This window comes from Panthera pardus, unplaced genomic scaffold, assembly GCF_024362965.1.
Source record: "Panthera pardus isolate Hobbes unplaced genomic scaffold, ASM2436296v1 HiC_scaffold_25, whole genome shotgun sequence".
In the NCBI taxonomy this organism is placed as follows: domain Eukaryota; kingdom Metazoa; phylum Chordata; class Mammalia; order Carnivora; family Felidae; genus Panthera; species Panthera pardus.
The window spans coordinates 5,137,986-5,161,254 of record NW_026526821.1 but is presented as its reverse complement, the minus strand read 5'-3'; the positions used below and the strand labels follow the sequence as shown (position 1 = coordinate 5,161,254).

At 48.3% G+C, this 23,269-nt stretch overlaps 1 protein-coding gene across 9 annotated transcripts in view; it reads right to left on the bottom strand.

Moving 5' to 3' along the window:
* The window catches only part of LOC109253472 (serine/threonine-protein phosphatase 4 regulatory subunit 1-like), an 81,982-nt gene that overhangs the window by 7,380 nt on the left and 51,333 nt on the right, over nt 1-23,269 (bottom strand). For 8 of the 9 annotated variants that reach the window (XR_002074403.2, XR_002074404.2, XM_019426430.2 and 5 more), the window contains 10 exons: nt 12,865-12,972; nt 11,995-12,060; nt 9,968-10,126; nt 9,224-9,408; nt 7,640-8,100; nt 5,614-5,807; nt 2,831-2,926; nt 1,775-1,960; nt 1,337-1,498; nt 316-416 (listed from right to left, as the gene is read on the bottom strand). Coding sequence is in view for 7 of the 9 variants with exons in the window: in XM_019426430.2 (XP_019281975.2) it covers nt 316-416; nt 1,337-1,498; nt 1,775-1,960; nt 2,831-2,926; nt 5,614-5,807; nt 7,640-8,100; nt 9,224-9,408; nt 9,968-10,126; nt 11,995-12,060; nt 12,865-12,972 (1,718 nt within the window). In the remaining 2 variants the exon portion in view is untranslated. The remainder of the gene's footprint in view (nt 1-315; nt 417-1,336; nt 1,499-1,774; nt 1,961-2,830; nt 2,927-5,613; nt 5,808-7,639; nt 8,101-9,223; nt 9,409-9,967; nt 10,127-11,994; nt 12,061-12,864; nt 12,973-23,269) is intronic. The other variant, XM_019426433.2, reaches the window with a different exon arrangement.

Genomic DNA, 23,269 nt, shown 5'->3' with positions numbered 1-23,269 from the left:
GATTAATAGGAGAATACTGAAGAGGGGGTGATTCATCTTTTATTTGGTTCGAATAAATTGCCTTAGAGAACAGCAGAACACTCTAATTCCAAAGTGACTCGAGCCCTGTCTTCATCAGAAAATGAATATCTCCCCGGAGACCGTGGTATTTGTAACTTAGTGCTGCGGAATTCACTTTATCCCTTAATAAAAACATAATCTCTTTATCCAAAAGAACGCTATTACTGCGAGCTTAGAAATCAATTATAAGGTAGGAAAATTAAGAATTATTCCATCTAATTTGCCTTCTCATGTCCCCAAACAGGTTTTACTTACTCTGCTAGTTCATATCGAAACCTCCAATTCCTGCTGTTATCGGTCACTACAAATTCTTGAAGCTGATAAAGATATTCTCTCCTCTTGTCTTCATGAAGCAACTATTTTTGAAAAATGTATACATAAATGAAAGGGCAGAACCCCTCCGAACGACCCCGAATGTATTGTTTTATTACACTTGAACTCGTACGATCGTCCCCGGCAAGATCTGTGCATTCCCCCGATGCCTCGAGCCCCGTCTATCACCCGGTGTGGTTGTAAATTAAGGCTGCTGCTAAGGGACCTCACGTGTACCCCCGAATGCCTCCGACCTCCGCCCCGGTGGGTGTGTGTGCCTGTGTGTTCCTGGATGCCCCCGAGCTCTTCCCCCTCTCACGGTTTCCTGCCTGAAAACAACACGTGCGTGTGTGTTCAGAAAACAACGCCACTGCTGTTTCCCAGGGAGTCAGCTCTCTGCCGTCAGCAGGAGAGCAAAGCAGAGCCGGTGCGTCATGAGCCCCAGTCCGTCAAGGGCAGCTCGTGGTCGTGTGGATGCGAGTAATTAGTTTCTCTAGGTCATTTTTAAAGCCTTATTTTTACACTCATCATTCCTTTAAGACAAAAATTGGAGAGGCCGGAAGGGAAGCAGCAAGGTCTTGCAGAGAGAGCCCTCCCGCAGAACTGAGATTGGAGCGCAGCCGGCTTCTTCCCCCGGGTGACCCCGGGCACGGTGCGCACCACCCGGGGGGCCGGGGTTCCTTCGTCCTCACGGGGCGCGCTAGGCTACGCGTCTAGCATCCTCCGTGGGATGAGGCCTCCGAGGGACAGGAAGATTGAAAGGCAACAAATAACAACAGCCACCCATCACCGAGAACACCCTCTGTAAGACTCTGGATGGTAGACTTCAACCGAAGAAACCCAGACTAGTTGCTTTTTGTTTCTCACTGCTCCTTCACGCAGCCAGGGGTTTGTTTCTGTTTTTTTTTAAGACATTGCTTTGAAGTGGGAAGGTCTGCTCTTTATTTTTAATCCTTCTTCCTACCTTTAGAAAGTCATACAGGTGTTTGAGAATTCCTATTCGTACTTCATCCAGGTCCTTTAAAAATCCGTTGAAGATGGGCACCAGGTCAGCTGCTGTTAGCTGGTCCCCAAGAATCGCAGCCAGCTCGTGAATAGAGAAGGCCAGGGTCCGCCGCACCTTCCACTGCGGGTGCACAGAACACAGATCACGGGAAGCAAGCGCGAGTCACCGTCCCCAAGAGCACAGATGGCATTTTTAGGGCAGAACTGACACCTCCAGGGGTCGGCCACCAAAGCGTTCATCTCGTGAAGGCCTGGTAGGCGTGCCAGCTGGCACCCACATGAGAAACAGGCCAGCACGCCCTGTGGCCCTTCCCTTTACTCCCAAGCAGACGACCACCGCGCCCCCCACCCCGCCCCCCCCCAGTTCCGCGTGTGCCGCCGAACGGGCTCGTTTTACCTGCACGTCAGAAGCCAGCGTTTCGTACGTATCTTTGAGGCAATGCCAGTTTTGCCTGCCCAAGGTAAGCGCCACCCCCGGGAGGCTGTAGGCGCAGTGCTTGGCGATGTCGGTATCGACAGTCTGGGCTCGAGCTGGGTCAGTCATCGACACGTACTGATCTAGCAGGGGCTGAGGTATTACATCCTGGGAAAGAGCAGAGAAAGGAGACCATCATGCTCGCAGGAGAGAAGGAAAATGCTGAGAAAAACAAGGAGTCTGGAATTTGGAGGTGAAAACAGCAAAGCAGAGACGTCAGAGGAACCAGAGGCCTTCGTCAAAGCTCAGGGCTCTGGATTGGTGAACTGCTCTGCAGGAGGTGAATTTTCGACTTGGACCGAATGAGGCTAAAGCAATGTCTAGACCCATCTCTTCCAAATTTGTCTAACATGGGATATTCCAGAGAATATTCTAGACACCAACATCTGGTTAGTCCGATGCACACGCTCTTGAGAACGGAAACCACCTTGTCTTGTGACTGCCTGGCACCTCGAGCCCATACACGCAGATTTTCACTAGCTTCTCCCAACTGATGGGATGGGTCACCGCCTTCCTCAGACATCACCCACTTACCTTTAGGTCTATAAGGATAATGGAATACAATCATTTAAAGCATTTAAGAGACCCTACATAACACAAGAAGCCAATCCACAAGATAGAACCAAGTCAAACATAGTTCAACCAAAGAATCTGTCAAAAATTTTTCAGACCAAAAAAACCCCCCAAAACCGAAATGACTTGTATAGATACTATTAAAGGACAGGTGTCACATTTTTTTCTCATACTTGATTTGCTTTATTAAAATACCGTTCTAGATTGTTCAAAAGACTCTAAACACTCCTTCAGAACTTGTGTTTTTTTTTTAAGTAAGTTACAGAGGAAATATCAGCAACACAGATGATGAACGAAGAGAAGTCATTAATATCGATGGGAACTCTCTGGTTCCCCTGGCCGTTCTTAAATTTAACTTCCAGAAAATGTGAAGTTTTCAACTGCTTTTCTTTTCAAGGAACAAACCTGTAATTTAGATTTATTCTCCTCGAGTGGGGCGGGGAGATGCCTCTGCTCGGTCTCCAGAGGGTCCCTGACTCCACCGCAGGGTTCGCCAGGGTCCTGCAGAGTTGATGGGACACGTTACGAACTTACCCCAAACAGGAAGCTGTCCTATTGTTCCCCCCTCAAGGAGTCCTCTTTCGGTGCCGGAAATGACCTCCATGGACCAATACTGGTGCTTCCCTTCCAGTCACTGGTATCTCTCCAGATGTGAAAAAATACATTTGCACGGTTACAGACGACATGGTAGAGGTCGGTCACCTTAAGTGCCAAGGCAAACAGATGTCGTACATTTTCATCTCAAGACTGCTTGAGGCCCTTAGAGAGGACAGGCTGATGTTGGGGAGAACCGACAACCTGCACTGACCATCCTTTAAGCCCCAGGGTCCCGGGGTGGCTAATCAATGCCCGGCAAGTAATGTCACAAGTTTAAGACAAAAGCCATCCCAGAAGGCAGCGCGGAGCCAACTCGTCCGGCATTTCTCGGGAACTGGAGACACCTGCCGGGACGGATGGAGCGGAGTAAGGGGAAGACCTGTTCCGTCTGAGCGAAAAGACACAGCTGATAAAGGAGTATTTACCTGGAAAACCGTTCTCGATTTTCACGTGTACAAACACTTCTAACGTTTGCTGATGGACCTTTACATTAGGTTAACAATTAAAATGAGCAGGAACACTCAGCGGTGACATATTGGTCTCTGATCATTGATTACATTAGCAGAGATGAACCTGACCTTCTCCTCCAACCGTCACATGGGTTCCTACGTGCACTTGAAATGTCATGCTGTCTGCCAGCTTAATGGATCCTGACAAATCAGCTCAATATATGATCCAGGAAAGTCGATTAATACACCGATAGATGCTTCGTTTGCTCCGAGGCATATGCTACCACAATCTTCAACCCCCCAGGTTTCCACTGAAACGTACTGCTTGTTTCAACAGAGGCCAGCCCCAAACAGAAAGGTTTTGGTATGGTAACCCAAGACCTCAATTTCCCCAAGTTAATAAATGCGTATATGTTAATATGCAACAAGGCATTCGTCTTCTCGCAGGAGTTAATCTGACTCCGAAGTCTCTGGTCCGGTTGTTATGCACAGCACTCGCCCCGGGTGCAACGTACCACCACCAGTGACAGCAAACCTCAAGAGGCACTGGGAGGTCATTTCCCCAGAAAACCACCACCTGGCAGTCAAGACACAGGTGAGAAGCTCCAGGGCACCATCCCCCGCCCCCGCCCCCGCAACCCCCCGCACTGGGCATCTCGCCACACGGACGGTGCGCCAAGAAGGCAGAGTAGACGCAAGGGGCGGGGTCAACACCGAGGCACTGCACTAGCCAGCCGCCCGGCCTCGGCTGCCCTTCTGTCGTCTCTGGGACAGAACACTGTCCTGATCACTTAAGCTCTGGGAGTTTTCTGTTCCCTTTCCCTTCTTTTGCAATGGGAAGCATCCTGACTGATCCCAGTGGAACCTAAGAGTCCAGCTACAGATCCAAAAGCCCTGGCACCCACCCCAGAAGCCAAAGGCCTGCTTCACACGAGCCCTTTCCAATCCCTCACGCCACAGAGCCAACTCGGAGGAATCTGTTCGTTTTCTTTTCTCTCACTTCCGTACGTGACTAAGAAGCCAGATTCCGATCACGTCTCCACCACAGCAGACACGGCCATGCCTTTCTCCCTAACCTGTGATCTCCGCCCTCTAGGCAACACGCTACCAACGAGAGTTTTCTTGCCTGTTTTTGAAAACAAACCAGCAAAACAGGACATCACCTCATTTCTTACTGATCAAAGACAACCTGGACAAACCCCTAAACATCTTATATTCAGGCTTTTCAAGCGGGTCTTTTGTTTTGTTTTATTGGAACAGGCCCAGAGGGGAAGGGAGGTGCGGAGTTCTCTCAGTCCCTAAGATCTCATCCGGGACGGTGTGGGTGGTGCAGCCGCTGGGGCTCCGGCCCCCCGAGGGCCTGATGAGACGATCCACCATGGCACAGGGGCGGAGGAGAGGCCAACACGCCCATGATTTCATGGTCCTGGACTCCTCCCAGACTTTGAAGCTCTAGTCTCACCCCCTGAAGGACCCCAGCTCAAAGTGGCCCCAGAGCAAGTTACTAGGAGTTAGGAAGGCGTCGGAGCCTCTCGCCACTGGCGAGCTGGAAAGCTTAAGGGACCCGAAGTGAGAGCAGACTGCGGGCTCCCTCCTCTCCCTGAATGCAGACTCCCAGTCTCACGGGGGCCGGTTCCAGGCTGCAGGATAAAAACTGCTGAGCCGTTGGCCTTTCAAAGTCTCTCCTCCAAGAAACAGCATGCCGGGGCCACCACTGGAGCGACCATGTGCCAAGAGAGCATCTACAGGGCGAGGACCGGACATGGTGGGCCACCTGCTGAGGCCTGGGCCAACCTCCAGCTCTAGGAGCCGCCTGAACCCACCCTGTGCTATTACCAAAAGCTGTAAAACAGCGGTGAAGCGGGGCATGTGTATGGTTAATCCTCCCCCAAAGAACCAAGATTCGTCCTCTTCGGAGAAGAGGGAAGATACTCGTTGGTCCCCCCACTCCTGTTTTTGTGGAGAAGAGTCAGGGTTATCAATCACCTGATTGATTGGTTGTCTAGTTATCCAAAACATGACCTTAAGAACAAAATTAAATTTGGCATTTATCATCTCTGCCAAGAGACATTAATAAAAGAAAATGCAGCTTTGTGATTTCTGTCACATCCTCGGGGGCAGAGGGAGAGGGCAAACGCTTACTGTGCTTTGTAATATCCTGGCCACGGAGAGCTCCTTCTGCGATGATGAAGCCGACAGAGCCATCTGATTGTCAGAGGCAGGGCTGGGATCTGAAACGGACACTTCATGTAGACCTTCTGTCGGCTTGTGCGCGGGCTCATTCACAGAGTCAAGCTGTGCGGCTCTCAGTGCAGCTGATAATACCTGAACCTGAGCTGCAGGAAGAGAAGTTTCAAGAATTTTAATAACTTTATTTGATTTGCAGGGACTCACTTCAGAGGGGTGTTCACAACAAGGCAGCCTGGCTGTGGGTGTGCCACGTGAGCACACGCCTTCTGCACATCTGTCCAGGCAGTAGCCGTGCTCCGGGGTCCCAGAACGAGCTCTCGGGGAGGTGGTGATATTTACGGCCATTAACTTTAACTGTTCCAACTAAACACCAGCCATGCACAGAGCATCAAATCTGAACTCGAAACGCCTCAATTAGGACAATCAGGGTTTGCCTCCATCATCTTCCACGGTGCCTGAATGCCAGTGTCTGTAAGGTCCACCTACTCGGTGAGGGGTCCTGCTCCCCATTTATAAAGCAAGATGGCTGCCTTCTCCACCACATACACACACACACACACACACACACACACACACACACACACACACTAGTTCCTACATCCTGCTTTCTACTAGTTACATCCAACAGACCTCAAGATTCATTGAAATGTTTACAGCTTGGAGCTGGCTTCCCCGCTAGGCCCAGGGCAAGGTCCCACCTCCTTAACGCAGCACACCAGGCCCTTCCCAATGGCCCGAGTCACATTTCCAGCAGCAGCCAGTTCACAAATAGCCAGCGTGTCGTTTATTTCTGAAACTTTGGGGGTCACAGATCCCTATGAGCTCTGATGAAAAGCCACGGGTCCTTCCTCAAAAAAGAAATCAGGCACGCGCATACACGTGAGCTTTGACAAATGACGATTTCCAGGAGCTGAAGGAACCCTCTGAAACTCATCCCTCTCAACTCCTCTGGACGGCGGGCTCCTAGCCGTCGTCTTTCGGGGGCCACATCAAACGCTGCCCGCTCTGCAAGGCCTTCCCTCAGACACTTCCCCTGTCCTCAGGGGTCCTGCCCCGTGCTTCCATGGCGCGCCATGCCTCCTCCCGTCCCAGCCCCTGCTGCACCCTGTACCCGTGGCTCGTTTACCCCTCCACCTGACCGTAAGGTCACTGCTGCCCCAACACCCGGCCGGGTCCCAGCACTGAGATCAACGCAGCTTTCGAAATGTGTTTTCCAAAAACAGACCTTTGTCTGTAGCTATTAGAAGTGATATGTTACATGTGCTCAATCCTTCAGCAAACATTGACTTAATTTCCTTTATAAATTTAAAGAAACAGAATAATCAGAGGGCTAACTGGATTTTCACATTTCCTTTCCCGAAAGCTTCACAAATCTTTGCCCGGCAACAGCAGCCAGTGTTGTTTTTTCCAATTTCCCCAACCCAAGGAAGAATACAAATATAGCACTGTTTAGAGCAAGGAGAGGCGTGATAATGGATATGGATTGCAAGGCCCGGCTCCCAGATCAGATGCTCAGTGGGAGCACTAGTCATAAAACGAAAAATACCCCAGAGAAGAAGTTGTACTTTTCCTTGCTGTACAAAGACAAAAACCTTAAAGTTTGGCTAAGGGCTGAGTTAATAGGCTCCAAAAGGAGCACCATTCTCAGCGGTTTGTAACTAGAAAAAGCATTATAACGTGGGAAATGATGTAACAGCATCCAAGGAGCTCATAAAATTTCCACTGCTACAGACGGGCCCCGCCAACTATCTGCCTTTCTATTAAAGCTGACTTCGGCCTCGCACAGCTGCAAAACCAGGAGGCAAAACCCGACAGGTACCTGCACAGAGATCCCCAGAGCTCCAGCGTGGGGAGACCAAGAGAGAGTCTCTCCTGCCCACGAGGGCACTGTGTGCGTCGAGGTAAGCACACACAGGCGCTGTGGCGCACAGCCCAGAAAGGCCCCGTTTTCTCTTTAATCACGATGGATGACGTTTACCTTGAACATCTGGATCATCCATCACATGCTCCTGTAAACTATCAAGGACTTTCTGAATCTCGCTCCTGGCCACGCAGCTGTTTTGCACAGCCTCGGGTCTGCTGCAGCCTTTTTCGCGTGGCCCAGCCTCGCTCAGAAGCAGCTCTTCTAGGTCCTTGCTTATGTCAGGGAGAGGAGTTCGCCAATAGAGGAAATTATTGAATACGTCCTCAGGACTCTCTGGGCAGGTCCAAGAGCCGGGTCCAGGGTGGCTGTTGACGGGGAGGTCGTTCCTCTCAGGGAGCTTGAGGGTGGCACTGGCCTCTGGGGAGAGCCCGGTCAGCTCAGCTCCAGCCAAGGCAGAGTCTTCCACTGAGTTTCCCATCATGCCACGAGAGGAGCTACGGCACGGGAAATTGCTGGTTCCCGCGGACGTGCCTTCCGTGGGCAGGTCTGGCTCCGTGAGCGCCGGCCTTGCGGAACTAGGTTAAGATTGAGGGGGGCACTTTCAGCACCATGTAACAGACTGGAAGTAAGATGGGTAAACGTGAAATCCACATCCTCCCGGGCCCGGTCCTCCTCTTTCCCTGGCCACCCGACCCTCCCGGGCCTCCCGGGGGCGAGCAGATCATAGCCTCACGAGAGCATGAGAGGACTACCCAGCCCCCTCTGCCCCACTGGGCGTATCGCGTGCAGTGAAAATGCCAGGCAAAAGTTCAGCCAATCCCTCCATTATATGCAAGTGGGGAGTCACCCTGGCTTCTGCCGCCACACGCCCAAAGCCAGACTGCGTGTGCCTACCGCTCATTAGTACCCCACCGGGGGGCAGGCACCGGAAAACAAAAGGTACTGAGCGACACTGGTGAGCGCTATTTGCTCACCACTTGGAGAGGCTTGAGGGACGTGTGCACTCGGGCCTAACATTCGGCAGGAGCTCAGTGAATGTGGAGGGACAACGATGGGGGGGGAAGGACGCACCGGTCTCAAAAAGGAGGTGTGCTATCTGACGTGTAAATCACTACTCCCGTGCTCTGGTGTGATGTTGACAAGGGAGAGACGCTTGCAAACGACCTCGAGCGGTCTGGTTAGCGTTGTACCCGTGATCCTCAGACAAAAGATGAAAAAACTCCGAGATCGATCGCTAGAACTGACTAGAGGAGCAGCACAGCGTCCGCCAACGGTGGGTCAGGAATGGCCCCTTTACGTGCACGCGATATCCCACGTTTACGCGCCCGTAACGTCATCCCACGGCATAAGCGTACATTTGAGGGATTTCACATCTTCGCTTGCGTAAGTCACCCAAAGAACTTCATTAATCAAAAAGTAAGAGAAAATTTTCTTTACAGGTTATTTAATCACTACTCTCAATGAATATTTTATCTAAATTTAGGAGACACAGTAGCTTCATTATTTATAACCCAGTAGTCATGCTTCAAAATCATTATTGCAATTACTTTTTGCTTCTTTACATAATTAAAGCTCTAATATTCCATCTTGCCCAGGAGGTCACTGTTACTAAAGCTCCAGACAAGATAATTGCTAAAATTTTAGGTGGACGCTTGAGGTGAAGCGCGGGCCCTGGTAATCATCCCGCTCGGAGCTCACCAGGCCGAGGACGTGCTTCCACAACTGCCTGTGCCGGGCGACCCCGGGGTGAAGTCAGAGTCCAGGCCCCGAGCCGGTGGTCGGATGCTGAGGGGGCCGTCTTCTCCAATATAAAGGCCAGCCCTGGGGGGGTTCGCGAAGGTGGAAATGAAGGGGCCCAGGGACTGGAAGGCCGCCTGGCGCACCTGCGAACGGAGAGAACAGAGCAGCAGATGTGGCGTCGGCCACACGAGTCAGGCCCCAGGCCGGGCAGCTGGCTGACCACCAGACTCGTCACTGTCCGCCGAATCGGGTCTAGCGAGGCAGGTTTTCTAAGGCTTTTCTCCAAATTCCAAACAGACCATTTTTCAACGGAAAATAAGGGAAAACTCAGTCCCATCCTGTGGTTTCTATTCTCCCAGAATTGCAATCCCACATCGAGTGACTGCACACTTCACAAAGTGCCTGACCAGACTGTATGGACCACAACGGGCATGTTTGTGAGAGGAACGGAAAAGGTTAACTCTTCGGTCAGAGTGTTTTCCTTCTCGTTTCTCGTTTCTCTGATACTCGTTCACGACAGGCATCAGGGTGTGTGCCGCCTGCTGACCACGCACCAGAGCTTCTGCGACTTTAAGCGCCCTCACCCTCGCAAGGTCTAAATACGCCAATCAGTAGCCGAAGAGACACAAGTCCAGGGGCCGAGACGAGGCCAGTCGGCCCGCGGTGGCTGGCGGCCAGCGCTGCCCAGCGGCCCGCACTTACCCATCGGCAGGGGTCGCTGATGAGTCTGATGAAGAGGGGTGACAGCTGCGCTCTGCGGACCTCCGGGGACGCGCTGTAGGACACAGCCATGAAGCACTCCGCACAGGCTTTTCGCATCCCCCACACATTATCTGAGCAGAGCTCCAAAAACTTTGGGATCTACCAAAGCAAACAAAACCGTGCTACTCAAACCTGATCACCCTGAGAAGGGCAGAAAGCTTTTTTGGTGCCTTTTTTCATTACGCCATATCCATAAATTAACGACAAAGAAGAGGGAGATACATCCTAGTCTAAAAGGAATCATCTGAAAAGGAAAGAAACTATGGAAGGACATGAGGAAACATTTCCTTTAGAGATGGAAGTGATAGAAGGTAAATTGTTAAAAACTGACAGTAATGCAAAATAATTCCTATCCACAGAAATGCAAACGTGTCCGGTGGAATGTGCTCGATGATCACCCTGGGCGCTGAGCAGTTCTGAATCCGCATGCAAGTTCGCGTCGGTATCCCTTGGTCTGACCATGAACGCGTGGCCCTTCGAGTTCCCCAGTAAGCCAGGTGTTGGACCTTACCGGTTCCCTCACGAGTAAAGGACTTCAATAAAATCTTTGACCTCTTTCTTCACTTGCTATCTGTAGGAGGGTCATGACCACATCCTCTTTTAAAATGTATCCTTCAAAAACGAGGCTTTGTTTTTGACATCCCAACGTAAAATAACCAGCCAAAATGCTCCACAAACGTGAATACCCGACTGTGGAAATATCCACCGACAGAAAGGTTAGCATGTCGGGCACTGCTGTCCTTCATTCAGACTCATTACACAGAAGACTGTCGATTCAGAGCGACGGCCCACGAAGAATTATTTGGGGGGTCAGAAGAATGGTGATCTGGTGCCCACTTGAAATAAAACAAAATGAGCTTCTGAACTTGAATTTAAAAATCAACTTAGAGAGTATACTTTTTGAGCTTGCATTCTAACCATACAGGTGACACATCCTGTCCGGTAAAAATCCCGTCCAGTAAAAGTCAAATAAAAACGCAGGCTGGGCATCCTGTCAAATAAAAGCGGCCAGCCCCTATTTAGCATAGTTCTGCGTAGGCACCAGGGAAACAGAGAAGAACAGGAGAGGGTGAAGACCCCACATCAGCGGAACCATAATGAGGTGTGATGAGACATGCACGTACTCTGAGCAAAATGTTACGGGGGTGCTGAAAAGGGAGGGATTCATTCTCTCTGGCACAGTGGGTAGGTGAGCCTCGACAAGGAGAGGACTTTGCAGAGGCGGGTGCACATTCGAGCCGGGTTTGAAGCGCGAGTTGGGTCCCACCAGGTGGGGAAGACACTGGAAAGAGAGGGACGGTGAGGAGCAGAGGTGTGGCAGGGGGAAAGGCAGGAAGCGCCACGGGAGCCGAAAGGCCACCTGCTGGCTAGGGAAGTGGTTCTCTGTCCTGCCGTACATCAGGATCTCGAGGGGACTGACGGGAAATGCAGACCCCTGGGCTTTACCCACCCCCCGCCCCCCATGAGTAGGACACAAGGCCAAAGGTGAGACCCACCCAGACTAGGGGAGGTGGCAAGAGATGAGGCAGGAAAGGTACTTATGAAGGGCCCCCAAAGGCCAAGAAAGGTCTGAATTTTAACCTGTAATCTAGAAAACTCCCACTGGTCTGGGAGCCCAGGAGTGAGGGGGTAGAGTCTAGGTATTCTAGAAAGAGCAGAGGAGAAGGGACAGAGTGGCTTAGACAGTAAGAAGAGACTGGGGGGGGGAGGGGAGGTAGTGATCAGTGAGGAGGTGACAGCAAAAGGCCACAGTAAAGTGGGCTGGGGTTGCTTCCACTCTGTTCCATGGGCCAGCTGCCTAACACTTATGGGAAAAGGCTTCAGAAGTCAAGAAATTTGGAACGGATGAATGCAAAATTGAGCTGTCATTCCGAAGTAACAGATTCATAAGTACAAAACTTCACACTTGATTTTAAAAGTGCCCTAAGAAGTGCATCAGCGATTACAACTGGCAAAACTTCACATACCAGAAATTTCTCAGTGGCTTCTTGTCCAACGGCATGACAAATATCACCAAAATTTGTAGCACACACCTTAAAAAGGCAAAAGGCATACCCGTTATCCTCAGCTTTCTTTTTGTCTTTCCAAATCATGACAACTAACAAGCAGAAGCCTCGAGGGCAATGACTCCTCTAGTCAGGCACCTAACAAGCATTTACTGAGCCGGCCGCCCACACGGCACAGCCCAGTGCCCCTGGTGCGTTGGAAACAGAAGACTTAAAACAGAGTACCAAATCCTAGGACTTTCTGGCTCCCAACTGATCTCAATACATAATGCATTTGGTGAGCAATAAAGCAAAAGAGACCCCGAATATTCTCTGCGTGATCGATGAGACCTCTCTTCTTGCCGATGCGTCACAAGGAGAGACCAGAGGGAAGGTGGCCAGTGACGCAGCAAGGAGGAGGAGGAGGAGGCTGTCTGGGGAGGCGTGGCAGTGGCCTCGGAGAGGAAGCATCTGGTAACCAAGTGAACAAGCCACCGAGAGGGAAGGGGGAGGGCAGGGGTTGGAGTTGGAAGGTACGGCAAAGGTTAAGAGGGTTCTGGAACAAAGGGGCGCAGCTCCTAACTGCAAGTCAGTGAGGTCCCGTTGCCCGTGTTCCTGCGACTAAGAGTAGGGGGCTGCCTCACGCAGGACCCCGTCTCCAGGTCCCTGCGCACACCCCTAGCTGCAGCCGACATGGGCAACGCTGTGCACAGGCTCCCCTCACGTGGTTCCCAGTGGCCACGTTTTTCTTCCAGCCTGCGTCTACTAAAGCAGCCAAGAAACTGCCAAGGAATCGATTTTGAATTCTCCAACTGTTGGAATTTTTTGAGTTTCGAAACTCCGTGTCCCAACCTTCCGAACTTGAAAGAGCTTCCCGTCCCCACACAGTTCACAGAATCGAGGGAGCAGCAGGCGTTCAACTGTGCTCTTGTTCAGCACCGAAGCCAGTTTGCAGATGATCTAGAAGCAAGAGAAAAAGCAGAGTCACTTGACACACCACAGCCCACATACTGCACACACCTCCCAGTAAATTCCAGAAGCTGATATTCAAAACACGGCCCAGATACCCAGGAAGTAAACGTGGAGAACACTTTCTTTTGAGTTCTGCCTAGTAATGTGATCGGTAGAAGGCCAAATATTCCTCAAGTTTTCCTCAGATAAGAGTCTGTCTGAAGCTCAAGCATTGCCATTTGCCAGGTACCTAGCATGTGTCCGAAACATAAATGAACAACTTGTGTGTGTTAACTCACTTTCCTTTCCCCAAACCCTATGACCTGGGCATCATTTATCGTCATTTCTGCAGATAGAGAAACTAACACTCGGAGAGATTAATTAATGTGACCCAACCCCAGCAGTGGTGAGGCAGGAAATACATAACAGCTGGTCAGAGTAGAAAAACAGTTGTTGGCGATCCAGTATTGACACTACTGGGTATTTACCCCCAAAATACAAAAACACTCATTCAAACACTATAAACACTATGTTTATGGCAGCGTTATTCACAACTGCCAAATTATGGAAGGCAGCACACACACAATGGACTGTTACTCAGCCATAAAAAAGAATGAAATCTCGCCATTGGCAACAGCATGGATGGAGCTAGAGAGTATAATGGTAAATGAAATAAACCAATCGGAGAAAGAAAATTACCATATGATTTCACTCCTATGTGGAATTTAAGAAATAAAACAAATGAACAAAGGCAAAAAAAAAAAAAAAGAGAGAGAGAGAGAGACAGAGAGAGGGAGGGAGGCAAACCAAGAAACAGACTCTTAACTGCAGAGGGCACTGGTGGTCACCAGAGGCGAGGTGGGAGGGGGATAGGTGAAATCGGTGATGAGGATGAAGAGGACATTTACCACGATGAGCACGGAGCGATGTATGCAAGTGCAAACTCACATTACACTGTATGTTACCTGTACCGCAATTAAAGTGAACCGAAAATGACTGGCTGCCACTGGGAAAAGATCAAGGGCTGGTAGAAACTACAGGAGAGCGGATCCTTGAGAGAAGGAGCCATGCTCCATAAAAATGCACCTTGCTTTTCTGCCCAGGCCTGACCCGCCCCGTTCTGCATTGCTACACAGTGTAACTGGACCTCAAGCAAAAAGTACAGCATTCCTGGCTTGAAAAGTCCGAGAACAGAGAGGGAGGTTGCCAGAGCAGCTGAAAAATGAGGGCAGAAATCCTAGGAAGGAAGGAAGGAAGGAAGGAAGGAAGGAAGGAAGGAAGGAAGGAAGGAAGGAAAGGAGAAAGGACAAAAAGGGCAAGCCCCGCTCCCCCAGGTCTGTGATTAAATACTCCTTTAATTCTTGGCTGAACTCAAAACTGTGCATACCCAGAGGAGATGGGGAGGTTCACAGGGAAAAGCAATTGCTCAAAGGCAGAAGGAACTGAATAGTCTCAGCTGCTGACTACCGCAGAGGGAAGAGAATCTGAACTATTTGCTAGAACAAAGGCAACACTCTTCAGAAGAAAATAACAGAATCCAGAGTGTCTACAATGTTTCATCGGTTGCTAACAACAGACAATAAAAAGCTCACAGTACACTTACCACGAGGAACACGGAACACGGGGTGATGTATAGAATTGCTCAATCACTAGAATGTACCCCTGAAGGTAACATAACACTAGAGGTTAACTATATTGGAATTAAAATTAAAAACTTAATGTTGCAAAAAAATAAAAACAAAAACACAGATCTGGAAAAAAATTCATACACATGACAGGAAATAGGAAAATGTGGCCCACAGTCAAGAAAAATAGTCAGCAGAAACAAACCCACAGAAGAGCCAGATGTTAGCATTACCAGACATTAAAAAGCCTCTGAAGCAGCTCAAAGGCTAAAAGGAAATAGAGTCCTAATGAATGAACAGAGAGGAAATCTCATCAAAGAAATGGAAACTATAGAAAAGAACCAAGCCTTCTGGTAATAACACAGTCAGCTTGATCTGACTTACCCTCCTGCACATGGCAACTACAGAATCTTGAAGAAAAAAAATTAAAAACAACCATTTAAGAGCACTGGAGAGCAACCAAAGGCGGAAACTAGAGGGGACGTTATCGTTAAAAGACCAGCTGCAATAGGAAAGATTCGCAGGGCAGCTCCAAAGTGCATGCTTGATTCAATTTGCTAAAATCTGTGATGGACTGCTAAATTATACGTGCATGGGGGAGATCCTAGGAGACCCAGCAAACGAGTAGTGACCAGAGGTTTCAGCAGCTACACACCACAAAGGAGAGAGCAGGGAGGTGGAGATCAGACAAAACAAATGCCCGCTACATGAAAAATCACTTTTAGAGCACCTTATAAAACAAAATAGCCATCTTATGACCAAAAAAGGAAAAAAAAAAAAATCACGTCAGAGAAATAAAACAGAATCCAGACTCTCAACAGTGTATCATTTATAATGTCTGGTGTTCAATTAAAAATAACTACCTATGGGGGCGCCTGGGTGGCTCAGTCGGTTAAGCGTCCCACGTCATGATCTCACGGTTGGTGAGTTCGAGCCCTGAGTTGGGCTCTGTGCTGACAGCTCAGAGACTGAAGCCTGTTTCAGATTCTGTATTCCTCTCTCTCTGCCCTTCCCCCACTCATTCTCATTCTCTCTCTCTCTCTCTCTTAAAAATAAATAAACATTAAAAATTTAAAAAAGAAAAAACTACCTATGTGTTGACAGGAAAAGGTGATCCATAATAAAGAAAAAAAAGTGGTCAACAGAAATCGACACCAAGGTGAGATCCCATGTCACAACTATCAGACAAGGACTTTTAAAAAGCTCTTATAAATATATTCAAGGATTAAGAGGAAAATGTAAGCATTACGAAGGACACATTGGGGTGCCTTGGTGGCTCCTTCGGTTAAGTATCAGACTTCAGCTCAGGTCATGATCTTGCAGTTCATGGGTTCAAGCCTCGTGTCGGGCTCTGTGCCGACAGCTCAGAACCTGGAGCCTGCTTCAGATTCTGTGTCCCCTCTCTCGCTGCCCCTCCCCACTCATGTTCTCTCTCTCTCTCTCTCAAAAATAAACATTAAAAAGTTTTTTTAAAAAAAGGACACATAAAGAATCTCTGTATCACAGAGATTACAGAAACTATAAAAAAGGTCAGAGCAGAAATACTAGAGCTGAAAAATACAGCAACTGAAATTAAAAACCTAATGGGTAGGCCAAACAGCAGATTAAAGATGACAAAAAGAGTCACTGAACTTAAAGACAGATCAATAAAAATGATCAAATCTGAACATCAGAGAGAAAATGACTAAAAAACCAAACAGAACCTCAAAGACATGTGGGGCAGTGTGAAGCACCCCGACTCTGTGTGATCTAAGTCCCAGGACGAAAGGAGAAAACAAGAATGATACACAGAAGAAAAGCACTCGAAGGAACACCAGCCAAAATTTCCCGAGTCAGGTGCAGTGCACCAACACACAAATCCAAACAGTTCAATAAACACAAATCAGCATAAGCATTCACTCTGCAAAGATAAAGAGAAAAATTTTAAGAGCAGCCAGAGGAAGAAAGGTTACTATAAATACAGGACCGTATGAATGACAGCTCGCTTCTCCAGAAGACTACAGGGTGAGATCTTTAAAGCAATGCCAGAAAAAACAAAAATAAACCTATAAAGCCACAAGTCTGTATCTAGTGAAACCATCAGTCAAAAATGAAGGCGGGGCGCCTCGGTGCCTCAGTTGGTGGAGCATCCGACTCTTGATTTTAGCTCAGGTCATGATCCCAGGGTTGTGGGGTCGAGCCCCACATGGGACTCCGTGCTGAGCATACAGCCTGCTTAAAATTCTCTCTCTCTCCCTCCACCCCTCTCCCCCACTCATGTGTGTCCTCTCTCTCTCTCTCTCTCTCTCTCTAAGAAAAAAGAAAAAATGAAGGCAAAATAAAGATATTTTTAAATAAAAAATGGAGAGATTTCATCCTCAGTCAAGCTAAAAAAAATACTGAAGTTCTTTAGGCTGAAGGTATGATACCAGATGGAACTTTAGATCCAGGAAAGAAAGAAAGACTACCCAAACTGGTAAAAATGTGAGGCTATTTTTTTCTTTTCTTAATTTCTTCAAAATATATGATTGTTTAAATCAAAAATTGTAATACTGTATTATCAGGTTCATAAGGAAGGTATATGTCCCAATGTGTGTGAAAACAACAGCACACGAAATAGGAGAAGGAGGGTGTGGAATGACTTCATTGCAAGGTGTTATAGGTTTTGAAAATACTCACAGAGGAATTAAAATATAGCACTACAAAAATACTCAATTGGCCCAAAAGAAGGCAGGAAAGAATGAACAGAGCAACAAAAACAGACGAGACAAATGGAAAAAAATAACAAAATGGCAGAATTCAATCCCAATATAATCAATAATTACATTAAACATAAACAGACTGAGTGCTCCCATTAAAGAGCAGAAACGGTCAGACTAGGTATACAAGCAAGGCCACCTCCATGCTCACGAAAGCGGAATACTTTAAATGTAAAGACACCTAATGAGGCGAGTAAAAGGACACACGCGAGTACACTGTGACAAACCGTAAGTGTAAGAGTCCTGGAGGAGTTCTACGAACATCGAAGTAGACCACAAGACGCAGATTGCGATCAGAAGCAGCATCGTTCCTTAATAAAAGGGTCAAAATAGCACAAAGATATAAACGTAAAAGCTTTACATGCTTAAAAGGGAAAAGATGGGCTTAAAAGTAGTTTTTCCTCCCTAATAAGCTAGAAAAATATAAGCAAACTGAAGTAAGTAGAAGGAAGGAAATAATAGTAGAAACCAATGAAAAAGAAAACAAGCAATAAAGAAATCAACAAAGACAAAAGTAGGTTCTTTGAAAACATCAATAAAATTGATAAAGCCCTAGCAAGACTGATCATGAAAGAAAAAAGGGGCGGGGGGGGGGGGGGGAGGTGCGCCTGGATGCCTCAGTGGGTTAAGTGTCTGATTCAGGTCATGATCTCACACTTTGTGAGTTTGAGCCCCAAGTCAGGCTCCACACTGCCAGTGCAGAGCCTGCTTGGGATTCTCTCTCATCGTCTCTCTGTCCCTCCCCCACTCACTCTCTCTCTGTCTCTCTCTTTCAAAATAAATAAATAAACGTGAAAGAAAGAAGGAAGGAAGGAAGGAAGGGGAAAGAAAGAAAAAGAAAGAAAGAAAGAAAGAAAGAAAGAAAGAAAGAAAGAAAGAAAGAAAGAAAAGACAAACTATCACTGTCATAATGAAAGGGGAAAATACTACAGATCTTACAGGCATTAAAGAAGGGATAAAGAAATAGTATAAACAACTTTAGCCCAATAAATTTAACAACTTAGATGAAATTAATGAATTCCCTAAAATACACAACTTACCCAATGACACAAATGAAATAACAAATCTGATTATAACCCCCTATCTGAATTGGATCTGCTATCAAAAGCCATCTCACAAAGAAAACCCTTGGACCAGAGGTTTTACTGGTAAATTCTAACAAATATTTAAATTCTAGCAAATATTTAAAGGGAAAAAAACACCAATTTTGAATAAGACCTTTCAAAAAACAAAAGAGCAAGGAACGCTTCCCAACTCATTTCTTGAGGCCCAAATAACCCAGAGTCTAAAACCTGACAAAAAATATAACAGGAAAAGAAAATTGCCTACAATAGTCCTCTTGAATATAGATGTGAAAATCCTCAGCAAACCGTAAGCAAATAACAGAGAAGGGAGCACTCTTCATGGTAGATGGACTCGAACAGTCAATGGACGTATATACTACTAGGTGGAAATTTGATGACAAGCACACTTACAAAGCCTCAAAGTAACTCCCCTTCTTACGTCCAGAGGGGAAAGAAGTCCCTAAAAGCTGGGCAGACACCGCCTCTATCTCCCCAATCACCAGAGTCCACAAAGGCCAACTTCAGAACAAACTGGAGTCTTGGGCCTCCCGCCAGGACACATGAGAACATGTTACTTCATGTTTCTTGCCAAACAGAGCCTGAATCCAATCATGAGGAAACATCAGACGAACCCAGATTGGGAGACATCCTACCAAAGAACTGGCCTGTGTCTTCACATGGAAACGTTACAAAACTCAGAGGCTCGGGACCTGCTCCAGATAAAAGGAGACCGAAGAGATGGGACAATTCCATGCACCTAGTGATCCAGGACTGGATCCTGGACGAATGACAACATCTGAACTTGAACTGTGGAGGAGATAGCAGCATTGTACCAGTGCTAGATTTCCTGATTTTGATCAATGTGCTATGGTTGTTTAAGAGAGTATTTCCTTGTCTTTGGGAAATACACACTGAAATATTTAGGACTGAAGGGGCATAATGTCTCTCACTCCCAAATGGCTCTGATAAATACACACACATACATACATGTGTATCTGTGTGTGTGTGTGTGTGTGTGCGTGCGCGTACACGCACGCATAAGGAGGGAGACTCAAATAAATTCTCCTGGAGAAGCTGGATAGAGGGTATGCAAGAGTTCAAGAGTTCATTCCTGAGAATTTTCTACAAGTTGAAAATCAAAACAAAATGAGAAATTATCCACCCCCCCCCAAATTCTTAAAGAACTCTCCCACTCCCCCCCAAAAAAGAAAAAAGTGGGGGGTCGGAAGGAAAAGACAAAAGGAGGGAGGGAGGAAGGGCTTCCTGACTCTGAGCCTGCTTTCCTCACGGCACACACCGCCTGGGTCAGCAGCTCACCCGCTAGTCTACGTGGAATCTGCACACAGCAGACAAGAGGGGGCAGAACACTGACTGGCGGGAAGGCGGCGGGGGCGGGGGGCAGGGGGGAGGGCTGCGGAGGGGGGGAAGTTATCCTCACAACACGAAAAGGCTTGCGCGCCGAGCTCGGAGGCCACGGCTCTCTGACCCGGCTCGAGGCAGACTTGTACAGAGTGGTGGCCGCAATAACTGAGCACGCAGGGCTCCCGTATCCAGGGCAACGGGCAACTGAAGAGTGCCCAGTATCTCCAGCCACCCCTCTCCTCCGCCACACCCACGTGACCTTAGTACGACCCGCAGAAAACACTTCCAGAATCATTAAAAGCCGGCCAGCGCGCCGAGCGACAGGAAGCGATATTCTGGTGGCCCCGGGAACGAGTCGCGTGGAATGACCATCTTCACAAAGTTACTCGGAGCCAACTGTTCTTTAGAAGACACCACCACAGCCTCCTTTTTAAGGAAATGCGCAAATAAAGATGAGCTTAAGAATAGGAATGACGACAAAAAGCGAGGAAGCCTGAATGTGAAAACGTGTTGAGAGAGAAAAATAGGCTTCTGACAATTAGTTATAATCTCAGAATGCTAATGGCCTTCCTGCGAGCAAGAGGAATTCTAATTGGTCTCCGGTGGCCTGTTTATGCTGTCTAGATATAATTACAGAATGTGGCGCTGCCGGTCTCTACCGATTCATTCATTCCACAACTAACATTTATTTAGTACTGACTCTGGGCCTGGCACTGTGCTGGGTGCCGATGGGAGAAAGCCACCTGTGTTCAGAAGCTCACACTCCTGAAGGAGAAATCAACACACGGCGCAGTTGCCAAATGACAGAAGACAGATGATGAAGCCAGCCTTCTGACTGCACGGAGGAGGGGGTCACGGGCGCCGTCTGCCAGATAGAGAGAGATTTCACGAACCGGGATGCGTGTGCCCGTGAGAGAGCAGGGTGGAAGAAACCAGCCTGTAATTTCCATCGCATAACTCAATTTACAAATGCCCAGGCCACGTCTCGTTGGCTACCTCTGATTTCCCTAATCAAGTGCGCACCAGGGTCGCCGGCACCAGCATGAGCTGACTGTCGCCTCGAATGGGAGCGAAGGGAAAAAAGTGCAGATGCACATTTTGCCTCCAGAGGCACCCGGGTTCCTCTGGGCAAGACGCGGAGAACCGCACTGTTCCAGGAGCTCGCGCGCACGTGTGTGTGTGTGTGTGTGTGTGTGTGTGTGTTTCCGTGTGGTCGGCCGCGTGGCTGGAAAGAGAGTCCAAAGCACAAGGGTGTCGGAGCAGCACAACTGACTGCTCTCCTCACCTGTCACCTCACAAGCACAAGTGGGTGCTCACAGTGTTCGGGGGTCACTCACGGACCAGCTGAGAGCCCTGCCCTCCTCGGGGAGCTCTGAAAACCACACGTGTGGGCTTCTCCTTGGGGAAGGAAATCTGCTCTCTGCCCATCCTGTCACTTCTGAGCTAAAGAGAACGGTGCCCTCTGTGCACCTTGACACAGCGTGTCCGAGGGGTGGGTCCTCTCCAGGAACGACCCCCTCTTGGCCTCCGGGCTCCAGGAAAGGGACACAGAACAGCTTCTGAATCTGACCAAAGCATGCATGGGTTGGACAAGACAGCCTGAATCCTGCTTCCAACAGGGCTCCATGGGAAGGGAAGGGGGGCTCCTCCAGAAATACCCTGAAACGTGGGTGCATCCTGGCCTGCAAAGGGTTCAAGACTAAACGTTCTTTGCAGCCACGTCTGGAAGCTTTCACATTCAAGTAATGATATCAGTCACTCACTTAGAATGAAAAACACAATTTATGTAAACTAATTTGTTCTGTAAGTGATTTGTGGAGATAGCTTTTTGAAGGCTTGTTGTATTTTCCAAATATTTTCGCCAGAAGAAAAAAGGAGGAGGAGGAAGAGGAGGAGGGGAAAAAGAATATTGCTGGCAAGAATGTAGTGGTTGAAACAAAACCAAATAAAAATCATGCAAAAATGCCTCCAGCATTATTTTTCACGGTATTATCAGGCTGGAGGGATAAGATACTTGGTTGTCGGTCGTAACCTTGGGTACTTGCCTAACCAACTTCCCAACAAAAAAGATCTAGCTGGCAAAGTTCACTGCTCAACTGCCAAATAGTCCAACTAAATGCTATTATCCGAGTTCATTTTGCAAAATAAATTTAATTTCTTATAGGGAAACTTGAAATTTATAAAAGAACCCTGGAGAATTTGAATTTTAATAATCAATTATTCTTCAGCCTGATTCATCTTACAAACATATGGAATATGCAAAAACGTAAATTAGTTTAAAAAGCCAGCCCTGTAACTCACAGTTGAGGAAAACTTCTACATAAATGAAGAAGAATTACCAAACGCTCTCATGCTACAATAGAATTTTCTAGCTCCGTGCTGCTTGTTTCCTCACTTCGAGAAAGAATCCTTTTCTCTCACCTCATTCTTCTTCAGCCAAGAAAACAGCCGTCTCCTGGATCTTATTGTATTCAGAAATAAGGCCCAGGATTTTTTAAATCCTTACGTGTGGTTTTTCTAAACTGCTAGGATAATTCTGGGGTATTTACTCTTGTAAGAGAAACACGGGGCGGGGGAGGGGGCGTGCCGTGCAGCGCCGTCTGCTTGGGTCAGTGGACAGGGGAGCAGCCGCACAAAACAAGATGGCCGCGGGTACGCTTCCCTCGGGCCACAGAGGAGAAGGCACGAGAGTCTTCGAGAGTCTTCGTCTAAGCCCGGGAGTCTTTGTGTAAGGCGATACGTGAAAGCTGGTACTGGCTCGTTAGCAGCTACTTCGTGAGTGAAGGTTCCAGAAGCCAGGAGAAAGCCCACGACTATACAGTCACTTCACAATGGGTACAGAATCATACAAACCCAGGGATGCCACGAAATTAACTATTTTTTTAAGTTTATTTATTTATTTTTGAGAGAGAAAGAGGAAGCGCGCGTGAGTGGGGAAGGAACAGAGAGAGTGGGCAACGGAGAGTCCCAAGCAGGCTCCGCACTGTCAGCCCAGAGCCCGACACGGGGCTCGAACTCACGAGCCGTGGGATATGACCCAAGCTGGAATCAAGAGTCTGACGCTTAGCCCGCTGAGCCACCCAGGCGCCCCTAGAATTCAAAGAAGAAAATGGAGTATTTGCCCTAGTCCTCTCACTATACACCTTTCACTGGTGTGAGCACCGATACCTGAGTGGGGCATGTCTCAGACTGCTGCACTCTCCAGAGTGGACTCTCATACCCACTGACACACCTACGTCCGGCCTGTCCTCACCTATCAACAGACACACAGGCCGACTGGATCTTTCCTGATCGCCCAAGGACTACCCAAAAGCATCTCCCGTACTACACTGGGCCCCTTACTTTGGGAAACAAGGCCCATGATCCCAGTGGGTTCAAGGACTGACCGACCTATAAATCTCTGCATCTCGCCCGGCAGAAGTCTGTATCTTGCCTCAACTCTGCCTAAACTTTGATTTCGACAGCTCTGCTGTCTTGAAACAACCGTCGACCCAAGGATGATTGCTTTCGAAACGCG